The 18,177-nt window shown below is 38.2% G+C and overlaps 1 protein-coding gene across 1 annotated transcript in view; it reads left to right on the top strand.

The window, feature by feature from the left end:
- RPIA (ribose 5-phosphate isomerase A) overlaps positions 1 to 6,160 on the top strand; it is a 52,531-nt gene extending 46,371 nt beyond the window's left edge. Inside the window, exon 9 of the mRNA XM_036224270.1 lies at positions 5,940 to 6,160. Within this exon, the coding sequence (XP_036080163.1) occupies positions 5,940 to 5,986 (47 nt within the window). The 3' untranslated portion in view covers positions 5,987 to 6,160. The remainder of the gene's footprint in view (positions 1 to 5,939) is intronic.
- The last annotated feature ends 12,017 nt before the right edge of the window (positions 6,161 to 18,177 follow it).

Genomic DNA, 18,177 nt, shown 5'->3' with positions numbered 1-18,177 from the left:
GCTTTTCTTGGCAATTTATTCCAAGATCTAACAATTTCTTTTTTTCTAGATGTGCTGAGTATGGGCTCTTAACTCCCCTTCCCCTAACCTATGGCTGGTCTGGACCTTCTCTGGCTTCCTATTCCTCCTGCTTAATTAGCACACAGCCAGGGTGGGGGTATATGAGAGCGACTCTACATGAGCCAGAGGACTAAAAGGTCTCTTTCTCTGGTTTCACCTTACTTCTCCCCTTGGTATTATGGGGACAAGTTGGTAGTAAATGAATTGAGAGAATCTTAGTAGGGAAAGCACCCCTCCCCCCCTCCCCGCCCCATGGGGTGTACATACTCCACTATGGCTTAAGCAACCTGTGACCTTGAACCCTCATGCCAGCCCATAGTGAGAAAAGCCTGTTTTCATTTCTTTCTTTTTTTTTTTTTTTTTTTGCTAGGCTAATCTGAATAGGGCAGGTGCAAGACTGGGCTCTTAAAATAGAAGCCTATTTTTCATGTAACGTGGCACAGTGGAACTCCCCTTACTTCACCCATTGTTCATATTATGAAATGATGAAGCTCTGTCCCCTAATCATTGCATTTTCTTGATTTCTGTGGGACTTTTCATTTGTCATTTGAACTCTCTAGTTTCTTCACTTGTAAAATACAAGACTTCTTCCTGGTACCCTCAAGTACCCTTCTTCCTAGCTTTAACATTCTGTGTCCATGTTTCCAGTTTGGGTTCAGATTTTGGAATTCACTATCTCTATCTTGCTTAATTCTCCCAGCAATATTTATCTAGCAAGAATAGCTGGGGCTAAAAATTATTCTTGCTGGTTAAAGTACAACATCCCACCATCCTGACATTCTGTTTGCTCTATACCAGCAACCCTCTCTTAAGCATGTGCCAAGTACCACTTAAAATCTTGAATAAATACTGATGCATGTGCTTGGGATCACAGAAAACAATAGATGACTTAATTTAACATCAGGGAGGGTTATTTCTATGAAAAATTAAGGATTTTTCTCAAAAATTTTAAATCTCAAGAGATTGAACTTTAAGAAATTGATATCTATAAAACTCCTCTGGCTTTTGTTCTGATAGGCAAATTGATCCTTGAGTCTCAGTTTCTTTTTATAAATTAGAAGTAATAATAATATCTCTTCATGGGTCCTTATGGGAATTAAAGAAGAAAAATAATATGACATTGCCAGGAAGTGTCCAACACATGTTAGGCACTCAAATAATAAGTTTCTTTTTTAGGGTCAAATAATAAGTTTCTTTTTTCTGCTATGAACGATAGCTATTGATTAGCCTTGAGGCTGAAAACTTCCCTCAAATCTCAAAGAGCTAGCAATATTTTGGTAAGATAAAATAAATACATATGAAACAATTAGACAACAGCTTAAGTCAGAACCTGACCATTTGCTGCATTTAGGGCTAGGTAACCCTAGCAGAGCAGGCAGATTCTCGCAGTAATGATCTGAGTCAAATTTTCAAGGAGTGTGATATGCCAGCATAGCTGATCATGCTCAGGAAGAGTCAAGGTCACATGTTGTAGGTTTCAACAATGGGGAAAGACTAAGTAAAATTACATGCTATTAACAAGAGAGAATGATGAGTATTATTCAAAATGATCAATATGATATTTAAGTAGAAAAGTGTTGTGAAATAACAAAGTGAAAGAGGTTAAACACAAAATTATAGTAATGGTGTGAATTTTTCCTGTGGCTTTGTATAAAGATACATAGATAAATATTAGAAAATAATATGATGTAAGAAATTAAAATAATAAATGTACTAGGGTTATGGATTTGTGAATGAATTTCTAAAACATTTCTTTGAGTAGGCTTTTACTTTTAATAATTGACATAAACCAAACATTTTGAATAATATAATACTGAATAATAACTGGGGTTGACTATTATACCAGTCCCTGGGTGAAGGCTCCAGCCTTCTCTGAGTCAGGACTTTCTCTGTGATATTCATTGTGATCTCTGAATGGCTTGAATTTTTTTAAAGAGAAAAATGTGCAACAAATCCCCCATAGGTTATGGAGTCCTCCTTCATTTACATTTCTGTAGATCTTCCTTCTCAAATTCCATGCGACATGATATCGAATCCAAAGGAAGGGAGAGATCTTGAGAACTCTGAATTTGAACCAGGGATTTGTCCTGCTACTTCTCTAGCAAATGCCTGGTTCGCTCAAGACTCATTCAGCCCCAGTAGAGGCGCATATCGCTTCAAGAAGAAAAACAGTATACCAACAATCAACTGGACAAATAGATAATACAGGAGGTCATTTACATTTTATTTTGGCAGATGAACCCTTCATTCTCAAAAGAATTTCCCATGAATGTCCTTTAAAAGTGTATTGACTTTCTAGGGACACACTGATTCCATTTAGTGATTTATCCTACAGGTAGTAATGTATATTTAGGTCTGGCTCTTTCACAGTTCGAGTAGGTCAGTTCTTGTTAAGGGGAAGAATCTGAAAAGATGAAACACAACTGTGGCCCTCAGTGATCTTCCAGTTCCAAATGTATTGAAATCAAATCAGTTTCACCCTATGCAAGCTAATTCAATGCAAACTGGTCCAGCCTAACCAGGCCAAAAAACATGTGGATATTTGTGCCAGTGAACCTACGGGTAAGTTATTTGCTTCCGATTTAGAAGTTAACTAAGCAGCCTGGCTCAGCTTGTCCTCTAGTCTTTCATGCCACCACAGGGAGCCCTGGGGCCCTTTTTCGCTCACTCTATGTGCCAACTTTTCAAAGCTTGATGCCTAAGTTTGCTTGAGAACGTAGAGTAGAGGAAGGAGAACTGAACAGGAAGCCTCAAGACCTAGCTTCTAGTCTTGGCTCAACTTCAGTTAATGGTGTGGAGTAAGTCAGTCAACTTCTCTAGGACTTAGTCTCCTAATTTATTAAATTAAAGAGGGTAGTCTGACTATTCTGGCCACTTTTCCCCAGTCTTAGTAGTCTATGAATTCACCTTCAGTTCTTTTATCTAAACTTCTCAATTAATTCAAATCAAATCCCAATCACTTTGATACTTTTAGTTGGCTTTTCTCAAGAGCATTAGTGCCCAGTTTGGCACTATTATAATTTTCCCTTGTTTGTACCCATTTTTTTTGGGGGGGGGAGCAAGGATCATGTTTTATTTTATTTTGTTTTGTTTTGTTTTATCTGCACAGGCTCCTTGAAAATGGGCTTGTGACATCCATGTCCTTATATCTCCTCAGAGTGATCTGAGCTCGTGGGACCATCATCAAAACAACATTCTTCTTGGTGAGTCTATCTATTCTTTCTTTTAGAATCTTTCTCATGTTTATAAAACACACTTAATTCAAGAGTGAAAATTTAAATAAATACTAGAATTTTAATGCATCTAACATATTTTTTCTTTTAAAAATATTTTTCAGTTATGGTTGATATATATAATATTATATTAGTTCTAAGTGTACAACATAGTGATTAGACATTTATATAACATAATAAGTGGTCAACTCAATAAGTCTAGTACCCATTTGACACCATACATAGTTATTAAAACATTATTGACTATATTCATGCTGTACTTTACACCCTTATGACTATTTTTATAACAGCAAGTTTGTACTTTTAATCCCTTTACTGTTTTCACCCATCCTCCAACCTCCCTCCCATCTGACAATCATCAATTTGTTCCGTGAGTTTGTTTCTGTTTGTTTGTTGGTTGATTTTGTTTTTTAAATTTCATATATAAATTAAATCGTATGATCCACTTCTTCTTTATCCATTCATCTTTTGATGGGCACTTAGGTTCCTTCTATATCTTGGCTATAGTAAGTAACATTTCAATGAACATATATCTTTTCATGTAGTGTTTTGGATTTCTTTGGATAAATACCCAGAAGTGGAACTGCTGGGTCATATGGTAGTTCTATTTTTTATTTTTTGAGGAAATTCCACACTATTTCCCATAGTGGTTGCACCAATTTGCAATCCTATCAACAGTGCATGAGGGTTTCCTTTTCTCCACATCTTCACCAACACTTGTTTGTTGATTTATTGACGATAACCATTCTGACAGGTGTGAGGTGGTATCTCATTGTGGTCTTAATTTGCATTTCCCTGATGATTAATGATATTGAAAAAATGTTAGAAATAACTTCACAAAAAAATTAAGAGATTTATTCTTATAGCTAAGTGAGGTTGTTTGATAAATTCGTCTGGAGACACGCACACACAAAGGTACTTTCCAACTTGAAGAAGCAATAGTGCCAAGTTAGTTATTCAGTGCAATAAAGCACTTCTTCCCTGTCAAAGCGACTTTTTGCCTATAATTAAGTCATTCTACCCCAAAGTGGACTTATTCTCTCTGCTCTACGTAGATAGGCCCATCATGTGTTCACAGAGGCGATGAGAGTGGTCATGCTGCTAGGTGAGGGGTGTTTTTAGTGGAGTTGGACTATATTATGAAGGGTCATGAGAAATGATGCCTTATTTATAGCTGGCTCCAGAAGATAGGAATCTTCTATCCTTACATGAAACATTCTTTGGAACTGAAGACAGCATAGAGCAATACAAGGGCAGAAAAAGGAATAAAAAGACAAGTTCCTGGAAGTCACAGTCATAAAGTAGATTACAAATGCAGCAGCTCTCTAAAAAGACCTGGATTAACAGATTCAATGGTATTATTTCAGATAGGCAGTTGTGTGGAACCAAAGGAACTATGTGTTTGAAATCAGAGAGCAGGTATCTGAGGGACGGCTTTTCCACTTAGGCAGTTCTCTTGATCCTTCTAGTCCTGTTTCTTCATCTGTAAATTGGGGTAATAACATCACACTCTATGAGAAGGTATATCAAAATAACAAACAAACACAACCAAACACAGAAAAACAACCCCGTAATAGTTCTACAACCATATCAATCATCAACAATTTATTATTCATTCACGCATTTATTCATTCAACAAATGCTTGTACAAATAAGGCACTATGCTTTGTGCTAAGCACTGCAATGAGCCTAAAACTGTATAAAGATCAAGGTGCAAATTCCTAGTTTAGGTCCTCAGTAAATGGTAGATAAATCATAAACTGAAGGATAGAAGTATAGAGTGACTCTCTACAGGTCCTTCAAATATTTTGATGCATGGTTTCCAAGTGAAACAGTGCCAGTTTCTTTATAATTGACAAAAGCCTCTGCCTTTTAGGAGTTTGTATTTTGATGTGAAATAAAGACAGAGCTACTTGGGGCTTACACAAATAAAATACATAAGTGATAGATGATACATAGTGAATGCAGTGATGTGGGGAATTGAGAGAGTGGATTCTGGGTGACACCAGCAGAGTTTCCCATTATTCGCAGATGGTCTTTAAGAGGAGGTGGGATTTCTTCAGGTCAGCTGGAAATAGAACCAAGATTTCATTGATTTTCAGCCATGACTACAGATAAATAGCTAATGAGAGTTATGAGGTTAACAAATTTGATATTGTTATATTTAACAAGCCATTTGTGCCTCATGATTTCGAAGGGTGTCATGAATCTAACAACATGGATGAAAAGATTATTTGCAACTGTCACATCAGGTAGACCTAACCTGTGTTAGAAATTTGCTTAATTTCACTTGTTAACTCTTACTACAGGATATAGTAATTGGAAAAAGTATATTTCTTTTTCCTACATAAAAAATTAGAAGTTACAATATTTCTGAACACCGGTGCATATTTGGAAACTAAATTGAGGTTGATGGTGGAGAGAGCAAGTTGAAAGGGTGAGAAACACTCTGACAGAAGCATGTATCTGCAGGTATGTGTGTGTGTTAGGGCAGAGGCAATGAGAGTTGGGTGGTGTCATTTTTCATTCATGTCTCATTTAGCTTCTCCTGTTTCAAGGACTTTGTGTGTGTGTGTGTGTGTGTGTGTGTGTGTGTGTGTGTGCGCGTGCGCACGCACGTTTTGTTTTGTTTTGTTTTGTTTACAGTCAATTTCGGAGACACTGTCTATGTCTTCAAGCATTTACGATCTTAAAAGAGTGGAGGAGAAGATGGGCTAACAGGACTTGAAGCCTCAGACCCATTGAGTTTTTTGGTTGTCGTGGCTCTCTTCACTATTGCAGTGGAGGAAATCTTGCCATCCCTAGGTGGGCTGCTCTGGTTAATACAATCAGCAGAGATGCTTTGAAATCATGTCATCCAGCAACAGAATCCTGGGACAGTGAGCAGCAGACTTGCTGATCAGCATCCCAATGCACCACAGTTCACAGAAGACCTTGACCTGGGTCCTCAGAGGGAAAACCTCTGATTAGAACTCTTTTCAGAGCATACCCAGTTTCTCCGTTTCTCCGTCTTTTCCCTCCTTTATCATTATTTCCATCTCTATTATCTTTCATCTTTCTTCCAGTTCTCTGTATTTTCATTTTCTTTTAATCTTCTTTTAAATTTAAATGAATACACTATGCTATCAAATTACAAACATTAATTTGTTAAATAAAATGCTGCATGCACACATACATGGAATATTTTCTATTTCTTACCAAAAAAAAGACAGAAAATTTAAAAATTTCTCTACAGTGTAGAAGTCTGGATGGATTGAATTGGTGATCCTCAAACCAGAATTTCTTAATGTCCAAATTATTGTTTTTGGTGGACAACAAAAGAAACCCATATGTGGTTCCTTGAGTCCGTGGAGAATATAGTGAAAATGGAATGAGAATAGATAGGAAGTCCTCATTTTATTCAGGTCCAGGGAACAGGTTTGAGCTTCTGTTTGATGACTAAAGATCTTAAAGGGTTCAAGGCAGGTCATGCTGCAGCCCCTTGAGGACAAGACTTCTGTGTCCTCTTCCCTGTGCACCTTTCCTCACCCACCTCCCAGCCCTAGAACATGAGCCAGCTGCTCATACATGTCTATCAACTGAAAGAATCCAGGAATATGTGTGGGATCAGAAGTTGTAAGGGACTGAGTTGAATTGATTCTGATTCCCAAAGTTATTTATCTATTTATTTTCTTATTTTCCTCTATTTGTAATGTTATAGTTTTTTTGTTTGTTATTTGTCTATTTGCACAGTGAAAGGGGGAAGAACAGTTCCATCCATTAGAAGATTTCAGTTAATGAGCCATCATCTGCCTGCCCATGAACCAAGTGTGTGGGAAGGCAGACTCAGCTGGTGTGTAGTCCAAGAAGAGTTCGTGATGTCTCAGATTTCAGAGCCTCCTTTTCCTCAAGGACATGAACCACCTCTTAGTTCACTATCCTTCTAGTTGGGAAGACAGCTGGATGGTTGGATCTCTTGAAATCACATGCTGATGACTGGCAAGCATATTTATTTTTCCCCGTATGAAATATTGGGGTTTTTTTTTTTGGGGGGGGGAATGCACCTTCCTCCTTAAAACTGCAATATTATGTATGTTCTATTATGGTGTCAAGGAGGATGGGCTGAGGAAAAATACAATGAACCAAGCTTGATCCTTAGCCTCGTGGGGGAGATATTGTGCCAACGAATAGTTTCTTCACTTTATGCCTCAGTTTCTCCTTCTTTAAGATTGAGAGATTTTTCTTTTTACATGTCAAATAAAGAGAGGAACAGAAGGATTGTGATATAATACTGCAAATTTGAATAAATGAAGGTTTCAGATCATACGTACGATGGCTTCCTTGTGAAATCCCTGTGGGGAGAATATCCACTGAGGTCACCCATGGAATCGAAGAACCTATTAATAATTAAGACTAAGAAAAGGTCATAGATTGAACACATATTCTGTGACATGCCTTGTACTAAGTGGATTATACACAAAACTTCATGTAATGTTCATAGTGATATTGAGACAGAGGTTCTATTACTATTGCTTTATTATAGACAAAGAACCCCAGACATAGAGGAGATAAGTTTGTGAGTGATGAGTCCCCATGTCAGAGCTCATTAACCCATGGCTTTGCAGTCAGAGGGCTGGAGCACAGGAGTGCTTTATGAGGACACTTTCATTGTCAGGTACATTCCATGTTGGCTAATGTTTGGGCAGGAATGGAAAGTATGTATTTTCCCTGACTTCTAATATGCGGTTATGTGTCCCTCCTGTATGGCTCTATAGAGCTGTCTAGATACCTCACCCTCCAGCCCATTACTTCATGATACAATTTCTGTTTATTTGTTTCCACACTAGGCTGGGAGCTCCTTGATGTTGAAAACTCTATCTTGTTCACCATGTTATCTGCAGAACATAGTACAGAGCCAGGTGCATGAAGATGCTAATCAATGTCTGTATAATAAATGAAGATGGACATCCATTCATCCAATCATGCAAACAAATTTTGTCTGTAGTAGTTAGGGTTGCTTGGTGTAGGTGGCCAAACAACTAACCCTATAACTGGGGTAAGGACCAAAGGATGAATGGATGGATGTGTAGATGGCAATAGGCATGGTTGGAAGGAAGTTATAGTAGAAGAGAATGTTTCTGTCATGGGAACTAGAAAGTTTACTGAAATATATACTGAAACGTTGCTATATCTCATCCTTATCCTTCCCAGCCTCTTATCCCTGAGATGCCCAAACTATTCAATGTTAATTTTTTTTTTTTTTTTTGCTACTCTCAAATAACTCCAGGACCTCTGTGGGCCTAATGAAGAAACTTCTTGCTTACTACTTCTTTCTCACATGCAGTCTGAGTGGGTCCTGTTACCATATTAGACCTCTTAGAGGATGTCGACTGTTCTGGGCTGAGGTTTTCCAGCAGGAGAACTCTAGCACCAGAGATCCAACAGTGAGTTCAGGTGGAATGATATCAAGCAAGGTTAGGGTTGGTGTTACCTCCATTCCAGTGCTGGACACAGACTTAGCCAGGTGCGCTGTGAGGGCCCCAGGTGCAGGGGCCCATGGTAACTTCTAAAAGGGCGTGTTGGAGGAGAATGGGAGTGAAACCAGCAGATGTGCTCAAGGTTCTGTTTTCAGTTCCCCAAAAAGTCTTCTCCTTGACCAAAGTAGTATGACCGTTGCTATAACAGCTGCTATCTTAGTCCCTGGGATTCTCCCTCAAAGGGTGGCATTACTTTTTTAATCTCCTCAGGCCAATCACCATGAAACTTGGTAAAAACAAGCCTCGGGTGGGGGTGGTTGAGGGCATAGTTGGGGCCTGAGCCCTGTGATGGGGGAAGATGTTGGGGTGTGAAGAGGGACCTTTGGTTAATGAGTTGTTTTTTCAAACTAGATTAATATTTCCAGTTGTCTTAGGCTTGGTTAATTCTTCTTTTTGCAGAGGGTCATAGATTTCTCTTCTGAGATGTCTGTAATTTTCTCTTTATTGCACTTAGCAAACATATAACAGGTGGAAAGAGCACTAACCGCAAGTCTCAATTCTGTGTCTAGTGATCATTCGACTTTTGCTCTTCAGTCTCCTCATCTGTTAATGAGAGATTTGATTTCTAAGGTTCTTTATCACTTTAATATTGACTGATTCTTTGTTCCTAAAAGTGGCAACCATGAATAGTAGTTGCTAAGGGAACAGCACTGTGTTTTACAGTTAGGACTCTTGATCAGGCCACTTGAGTTTGAAACCTGATTTTAATGTTTAAAAATTGTGTGATCTTAGACACTGTATTTATTTCTCTCCAAGTTGTAGTTTCTTTATAACACAAACTACTCCTGGGGTTGTAGGAGGATTTGGTGACATGATCTCTGTCAGTGTTAGGGCATTGTATCCATTACTATTACTACAGAGTAAATATCTGTTATAAGTTAGCATGTATTGAGCCACCAACAATATTACAGAAGGTCTTCTCTATGTATTTTTTGCTTCCAGTCTGGACCATCAACATTTGATTACTGTGTCATATGTTGGAGGCTGTACCTCATTTGCTCTTTGGTAAAATTTTGCCCATGGTAAAATTTTATATTTTCTTGAGAATAACTCACAGAGAGAAAGAAAGACCCTTAATCACCATTAGTCCAACCCTTTTATTAGACCTAGAGAAGTTGACTGAGGCCTAACTATTACTATCAAAAACCAATAGTATTGAAAATCTACACAGAATCTGCCAAGTACAAAGCTATGGGGAAGACATGGTAGTTTGGGCTTGATAACCTTGGTTTAAGTTATGGTTCTATCTCTCATGAACTCTATAATCCTAAGTATGTTACATAATCTTTCTTAGCCTCAGTTTCCTCATCTATGAACCAGGGTGAATAAAAAACACTTCGGTGGGTGGTGTGAGAAGCAAAGGTGGCCACACAGGTGACAGTACTAGCAAATGCCAGCACTCTCCTCTTCTCTACCTTCCACACTTCACTGCCTCTTTCCTCTCCATCATCCTGTTTCTTATTCTACAGAGAATCTTGCTAGTTTCAGGGATACAAAAGGTTCCAGCCAGAGTTGGAAGATCAAACCTTTTCATGAAGAGATAACCAACCATGTGGTAGGGGTAATAGTGCTATTCAATCCTGCGAAGAGATTGGTAGGTAAATGGAGGGGTAGAAAGGCTAAGAGGAACTAAGGAGAGAGACAGAGAAAATGGAAGAAGGTAGGAAGGGAGAAGGGGAGAATATCTGAGAATGGGAAAGGAGCCAGAGGAATGAGTGGGAAGGAGAGGGAGAATGGCAGGGTAAGGGAAAACATCAGAATATCAAGTTATTCTGAAAAATTATGTGATGCCTTTGGTTGTCGATGGTTGGGGTGGCAGGGGGGTCTTTCCCATGCCAACAGTCTCCAAGAACTCAGAGGGAAAGTTGACAAGTGGAACCAAGGGGAAAGGAGACTCCCTTGTGAATTTCATTTTTCCTCCCAACCCTTCTCTGAGCTTGACCCTGCTGTGTTGCTGCAGATTCACAGTTTCAAGATAAGCTACTAGACTTGAGCAGTTGGAAGAAAATTCAAGGAGTGTAGGCAACTGTGACATAGCTCTTTATTTCAGCAATGGCACAGCCCACCTCACAGGGCAGCGGTGTTAACCAGCGAGGGCACGGCGTCCCATCCTTCCCTGCGTCCCATCCTTCCCTGCGCCCCTCGCCCCCACTACCATGGTGGTGGCGCCTTTTATACACTGGTTAAACAATAGTGGCGCATTGCCAGATAATGGGAGCCTGCGCATACTTACCGGGTACATAAGGGGAGAAGTGCTGAGTTTTCTTCCACTTGGAAGCTAGCTATGGGTGTGGGACGGAGCCTGATTACGGTTATCTTTCTTCCTCTCCATACCTCCCCATAGCCGGTACTTGCTTACTTCAATCTACAGGTTCTCCCTAAACTTTTAAACCTACACGGTCTAATTGATACACATTCATTAGACAGGTCGTGAACAATTCCCAGCACATCTGGGGACTTCGCTGCACCAGTGCCTGTGGACACTCTCTTCCTGGCTGAACCACCCCGTGTCCTTATCTAGGAGTAATGTGCTTCCACATGTGCTCCATCCACCTTGTCTCACCTACACACGAACACTGCTCAAGCAATTTTCTCCTCTCTCTCTTTCGCACCGGATTCTTCCTCTCTACTGGATCATTCTCATTAGCATTAAAAATGCTGTCGTTTCTCTTCTGCTTTCATATACTGCGTCACTCTGTTCTTCTCTTTTCCAACTCCTTGAAAGAATTGTCCATGCGCATTGTCTCCATTTCTTTGCTCTCATTTTCTTTTCAATTCATTTTTATCAGACTTTTGCTCCTGCCATTCTATAAAAACTGCCACAATCTAGTTCACCCCCACCTCCCCGCCCCCATCACTACATTTAATGGTCTGTTTTCATTCCAGTTGACCCAGCTGGCCGCTGATTCATTTCTCTTGGTAACACTTCTCCTGGATTACTGGACAATCCCACCCTCCTGATTTTCCTTCTTCGCTGATGAATCCTTTTCAATCTTCTTTTCTAGTTTCTCTCATCTCACTAACTTCTTAATGTTAGAGTGCCTCTCGGCTCAGTGCTTGGATTTTTCTTCCCATGCTCACTCATTAGATACTTTCTAGCAGTTTGATAACTTTTTAGCACCACCTGTATGAAGATGACACCACTTTTATTGTCTCTAGCACTGACCTCTGTCTTCTAAATTCCAGATTCTTATACTTGGCTGTCCACCTGACATCTCTACTTGGTTGTCTAAGGCATCTCAGATTTAACATGTCCAAAATAGAGCTTCTTAAGTTTCAGTGATCAAGGTAGTTAGTGTCTATTGGTATAAAGATAGACAAATAGATCATGGAATGAAATAGAGAGTTTAGAAATAGACACAACTTTATGGTCAGTTGATTTTCAACAAATATGCCAAAGCAATCCAACAGGGGGAAAGGCAAGTCTTTTAAATATATGATGCTGGAACAACTGGATATCCATATGGAGAAAAAAATGAATGTTGACACTTATACCTCTTACTATACAAGAAAATTAAATCCAGATGGATCAAAATTGAGTTCCTGGTCTTTTCTCTCTAAACTGCATCTTCTGTAAGCTTCCTCCTTTCTAAACACAAAAACAAAAACAACAAAGAAAAACTATTTTTTTAATTTCGCAGGTCAAAAACTCTGGATTTACTGTTGTCATCTCGCTCTTTGTCCACACCACATTTTCAGCATGTCATGTTAGCCCTACCTTCAAAGTAGCATCATCTCTTGCTTGGCTTATTGTAATAGACCCCTAACTTGGGCTGCTACTGCCACACTGGCTGCCATTCCACCTCGACAGTTTATTTTTATCAGAGCACCCAGAGAAATGTTGCTACATATAAATCAGGCAAAATTATTCTTCTGTTCAAACCCACCAAACTTCATCTCACTTGAAGTAAAAAAAAAATTCTTCCTGTGACTCATGAGACCCTGTGTGATCTGCCTCTCTTCCCTGTAACCCTGTGCTGTAAATATTCTGGGCACTTGCCCACCTCAGAACTTTTCATTTGCTGTTCCCGAGGCTTTGAATGTCCTTATCCACTTATCCACGTGGTTCACTTCATTTAGGTCTTTATTTAAATGTTACCTTCTTGGTAACACCTTTCCTGATGATGTATATAAATTTAAAACCCCCTGGAGCACTTGACTCAGGTGACTAGGGAGACTGCATCAATGGGTTCCATAGGACATTGACTACATAAGGCCATTCCACTAAGATCGGGAGACATAGCAGCCCTACCTAATATGTAGAAACAAACACAGGGAGGCAGCCAAAATGAGGAGACCAAGAAAAATGTCCCAAATAAAAGAATAGAACAAAGCTTCAGAAAAAGAATTAAAATGGAGACAAGCAATCTACCAGATGCAGATTTCAAAACACTGGTAATAAAGATGCTCAATGATCTTAGTGAGAAGTTCAACAAAGAGATATGAAATGTAAAAATGGAGATATAAAATATAAAAATCCAGTCAGAAATGAAGAATACAATAATTGAAATAAAGAATAGATTAGAGGAAATCAACAATAGATTAGATGAAGCAAAGGATCAAATCAATGATTTAGAAGATAGTAGCAGAAAACACCCAAACAGAACAGCAAAATTAAAAAAGAATCTCCCCCTCTAGAAAGTGAGGATAGCTTAAGGGGCCTCTGGGACGATATCAAGTGTACATTCGCATCATAGGGGTACCAGAAGGAGAAAAGGAGAGCAAGGAATTGAAAACCTATTTGAAGAAATAATGACTGAAAACTTCCCTAATCTTTTGAACAAAATAGACCTATAAGCCCAAGAAGCACAGAGAGTCCCAAACAAAATGAATCCAAAGAGGCCCATACCAAAACATATCATAATTAAAATGCCAAAAGTTAAAGACAAAGTAAGAAAAGCAGTTAGTTACCTACAAGGGAGCTCCCATAAAACTGTCAGCTGATTTCTCAACAGAAACTTTGCAGGCCAGAAGGAATTGACATGAAATATTCAAAGTGATAAAAAAAACAAAAAACAAAAAACAAGGACCTACAACCAAGATTACTCTATCCAGCAAAACTATCATTTAAAATCTAAGGACAGATAAAGAGCTTCCCAGTGAAGAAAAAGCTGAAGGTGTTCATCACCACCAAAACAGTATTTTAAGAAATACTAACAGGACTTTTTGAAAAAGAAGGAGGAGGAGGTGCAGGAGAAGAGAAAGAGGAAGAGAAAGAAAAAAAAGAAGAAGAGAAAAGATAAAAAATATGTATAATAAAATGGAAATAACTACATGACTATCCACAATTACTTCAAATGTAAATGGATTAAATGCTCCAATCAAAAGACATGGGATGGCCGACTGGATAAGGAAACAAGATCCTTACAGATGCTTCCTCTAAGAGATTTACTTCAGATCTAAAGACACACATTGATCCAAATAAAGGGATGGTAAAATATATAATGAACATCAAAACAACAATAAAAAGCTTGGTTAGCAATATTTGTACCAGACAGAATAGACTTTAAAACAAAGACTATAACATGAGATAAAGAAGAACCCTGTAATCTCATTTTGGGATATTTATTTGAAAACAACAAACCACTACTTTGAAGGGACATGTGCATTCATATGTTCATTGCAACATTATTTACAGTAACCAAGATATAGAAGCAACCTGGTATCCATCAACAGATGAATGGATAAAGAAGATATACAATGGAATAGTACTCGACATCAAAAAGAATAAAATCTTGCCATTTGCAATACTATGAATGAATCCAGAGGTATTATATTAAGTAAATTAAGTCAGGGAAAGACAAATACTATATGATTTCACTTTGATGGGAAATCTAAATAACTAAATAAGTAAACAAAACAGAAACAAACTCAGATATAGAGAGAACATTTTGATGGTTGCCATGTGGGAGAGGGGTTGGAGGGTGAAAAGGGGGAAGGGATTGAGAAGTACAAATTGGTAGTTACAAAATTGTCATGGGGATGTAAAGTACAGCATAAAGAATATAGTCAATAATATTGTTATAACTATGTATGGTGTCAAATGGGTACTGGATTTATTGGGGTAATCACTTCATAAGTTATATAAATGTCTAGTCACTATATTGTACACCTGAAACTAATATAATATTGTATGCCAAATAAGAGTTATTGAAATATAAAAAATAACTGTAATTAAAAAATAAAAAATTCTTTTAAAAAATGAAATAAAGGCTTAAACATAAGACTTGAATGATAAAATACATAGAAGAAAATATGGGCACTAAACTCATAGGCCTTGGTCTTAGAAGGCTTTTGTGAACTTCACACCAAAGACAAAAGAAATAAAAGCAAAAAGAAATGAATGGGACTACATCAAACTAAACACTGCTTTATAGTAAAAGAAACCATCAACAAAACAAAAAGGCAATCAACTAAAAAAGTAAAAGATTTTGCAAATGATACCTCCAATAAGGAGCTTTATATATCCAAAATATATAAAGGACTCACAAAACTCAATAGCGTAAAAACCAAACTGGTTAGAATATAAATTGATGCAGCTACTGTGGAAAATAGTATGGAGGTTCCTCCAAAAATTAATACTAGAGCTATCATATGACCCAGCAATTCCTATTCTGGGTATCTACATTCCCCTCCCCCCCCAAATTTGAAAACACTTATCCACAGATATATGTACTCCTATTTCATTAAAGTATTATTTACAATAGCCAAGATAAGGAAACAACCTAAGTGTCCTTCAACAGATAATAGGATAAAGATATAATACACACACATATACACACAGTGGAATACTACTCAGCTACAAAAAGATGAAATATTGCCATTTGCAATAGCTTGGATGGATCTCGAGAGTGTTAAGTACAGCATAATACTGTGCTAAGTAAAATAAATCAGACTGAAAAGGAAAAGGACCATATTATCCCACTCATATGTAAGATATAAACCAAAAAGCAACAAATGAATAAACAAAACAAACAAAAACTCATAGATACAGACAATAGTATGGCGGTTATCAGAGAGAAAGCGGGGTAGGGGAAGGACAAAGAGGGTAAAAGGGGTAAAATATATGGTGACAAAAGTAAGCTAGACTTCAGGGAGTGAGCACACAACAGTATATAGAAATACACAGAAGTTGTATTATAAAGTTGCATACCTGAAATTTATGTTACTAACCAATATTACCCTAATAAATTTAATACAAACCAAAAAAACACTTGTGAGATTAATTTTGATAGTATATTAAATTTAACCCAATATCTGAAGTATTACCATCTCAACATTAATCAATCTGAAAATTATTAATGAGATATTTTATACATACTTGTAAATAAATCTTCAAAATTTGATGTGTTTTAACATTTATAGAACATCTCAATATGAACTAGCCTCACTTCAAGACCTCTTTAGCCATGTGCGGCATGCAGCTGCTGTATTGGGAAGCACAGGTCTGGAACATATATGAGTTAATGCAAGATTTAAACATTTTGGGGCTGAAAGAATTTGACTGAAGAATGTGTTCAGGGAGACCCTTGAAGGAAATCTAACAATAGCCAAATTGAGCTACTCCTTCTATTATAATGATAACTAACATTTATACCTCCCTTAATATATGCTAGACTGGATGCTTAACACTTTAATATGAATTATTTCATTTAATCCTCATGACATTCTTATTAGTAAGACTCCCTCCCTTTCAGATGAAAAAAACTGAAGCATGAAAGTCAAGTATTGCAATTGTGACTTGAGAACATATTTTCTCAGACAATGATATACAAACAATTATGTGGGGGGAAATAGCCAATAATTTGTTCACCACATCTCCCCAGGCTCTTGGTAATGACTGGTGATAACTCACCTGTTATTATCTTGTGGGGAGAGGGTGCAGAGCCCCTGGTCTGTATCTTTGAGACTAAACCTTAGGTCTTCCAGTGGCCATTCAGGCCACTAATTTAGTTTAGTAAAAGGTTAGTTTCCACCCTGTTAGCTTTCATAACAACACTCTTCCCCAGCCCAGGTACCAGCGCTAGTGACGCCTTCTGTGAAAAGATGAAAAGGCCTGACATGAGCATGAGCCCACTGGGGTCTGAGGTTTCAAGAAAGACCAAAGAGAGTTGTTCTTATGTTGGGGGACGCAAGTGAAGAGTTAGGTCTTGGAACTGTGAGTGTTTGGGAATAAGGCACAACGTAAAAAGACAGACATCTGTCTCCACTCCCTCTTTCATTTCTCACCCTCTATTAATCCTTTGCTTCTTTGCTTCTTCTTCCTCCTCTATCTCCCCCCGCATTTCCAATTTCTTTCTATCTTCCATTTCCTGATATTTTAAAAACATTTCTTTACTCATTCTCTCTTCTCCCTTTCCCTTTTCTCCAAAATACTGTTTCATTTGTTGACTTGCTTAGGGGCTTGTGGAAATGTGTTAGCATCAGCTCTAAAACACATGGTTAATTCTGACAAAAATTCTCCTTTTGTAGAAAAGGTTAATAGAAAGCTATAGTCCATTTTTGAAGCCATAGAGAATCTCACTCTGATATACAGACATTAGAGCTGGAAAAGAACTTCTTTTCCAAAGGTCTCCAATCCAGCCCTTTCCTTTACTGATAGGGCAAAGAAGGCACAGAGGGGACATGGTGTGCCCAAAGGTAACTAGGATGCTGTGGATGGCCCACAGAAGTGACAGGTAGTGATGGTTGGTTAGCAGTTGGACCACTCCAACCTTGTGACACTAAACATTTATTATTATTATAAACCCACTGGCAACCACCAGAAAAGTTTTAATTTTTCTTACTATGTCTTAGTCTACATATAATCTGTATGTTGCTTTCAAGATGTCTCGGCATCTTTACTCCCAAATAATTGATGCCCAGCCTTGTGCCATGAGTATGGGCTTCTTCTCCCTCAGGTACTATTGCTGTTCTACCCTTGGTAAGCCTGGGGAAAGGTACAAACTCTGCTACAGGTGGGGGCATGTGATTCTAGGTCCCTTCAAGTTTTCCTGGACACACCTCCTTTTCCCATCCTTTCTTTTTTCTCTTCTCTCTTTCTTCCTCTCTCCTTAATTTCTTCTTTTTTCCTTTACTTTCTCTTTTGTATTTCTTTCCTCATATCTGCCTTAGGTCTACCACAGGGCCTATGGGACTTTGGAGTCAAAGAGTTAGCTCACCCCAAAGATAGGTGACACATGGTGTGGTCATTTGATAAGCAGCCTCACTGAGCTTCGATATACACCAGACACTGTGCTGAGCACTTTACATTTGCTATCACTTTTAATCTTTATAACTTTTTACTAATTAGGTGGTTAACCATCATTATCTGCATCTTATGGGTGAGAAAGTGAGGCCCACAAAAATTAAGAAACTTCTCAGAGCCA

The sequence above is a fragment of the Rousettus aegyptiacus genome, unplaced genomic scaffold (assembly GCF_014176215.1).
Source record: "Rousettus aegyptiacus isolate mRouAeg1 unplaced genomic scaffold, mRouAeg1.p scaffold_m13_p_7, whole genome shotgun sequence".
NCBI lineage: Eukaryota > Metazoa > Chordata > Mammalia > Chiroptera > Pteropodidae > Rousettus > Rousettus aegyptiacus.
Note: the sequence above shows the minus strand (reverse complement) of the source record. Positions and strands in the feature narration are given on the sequence as shown.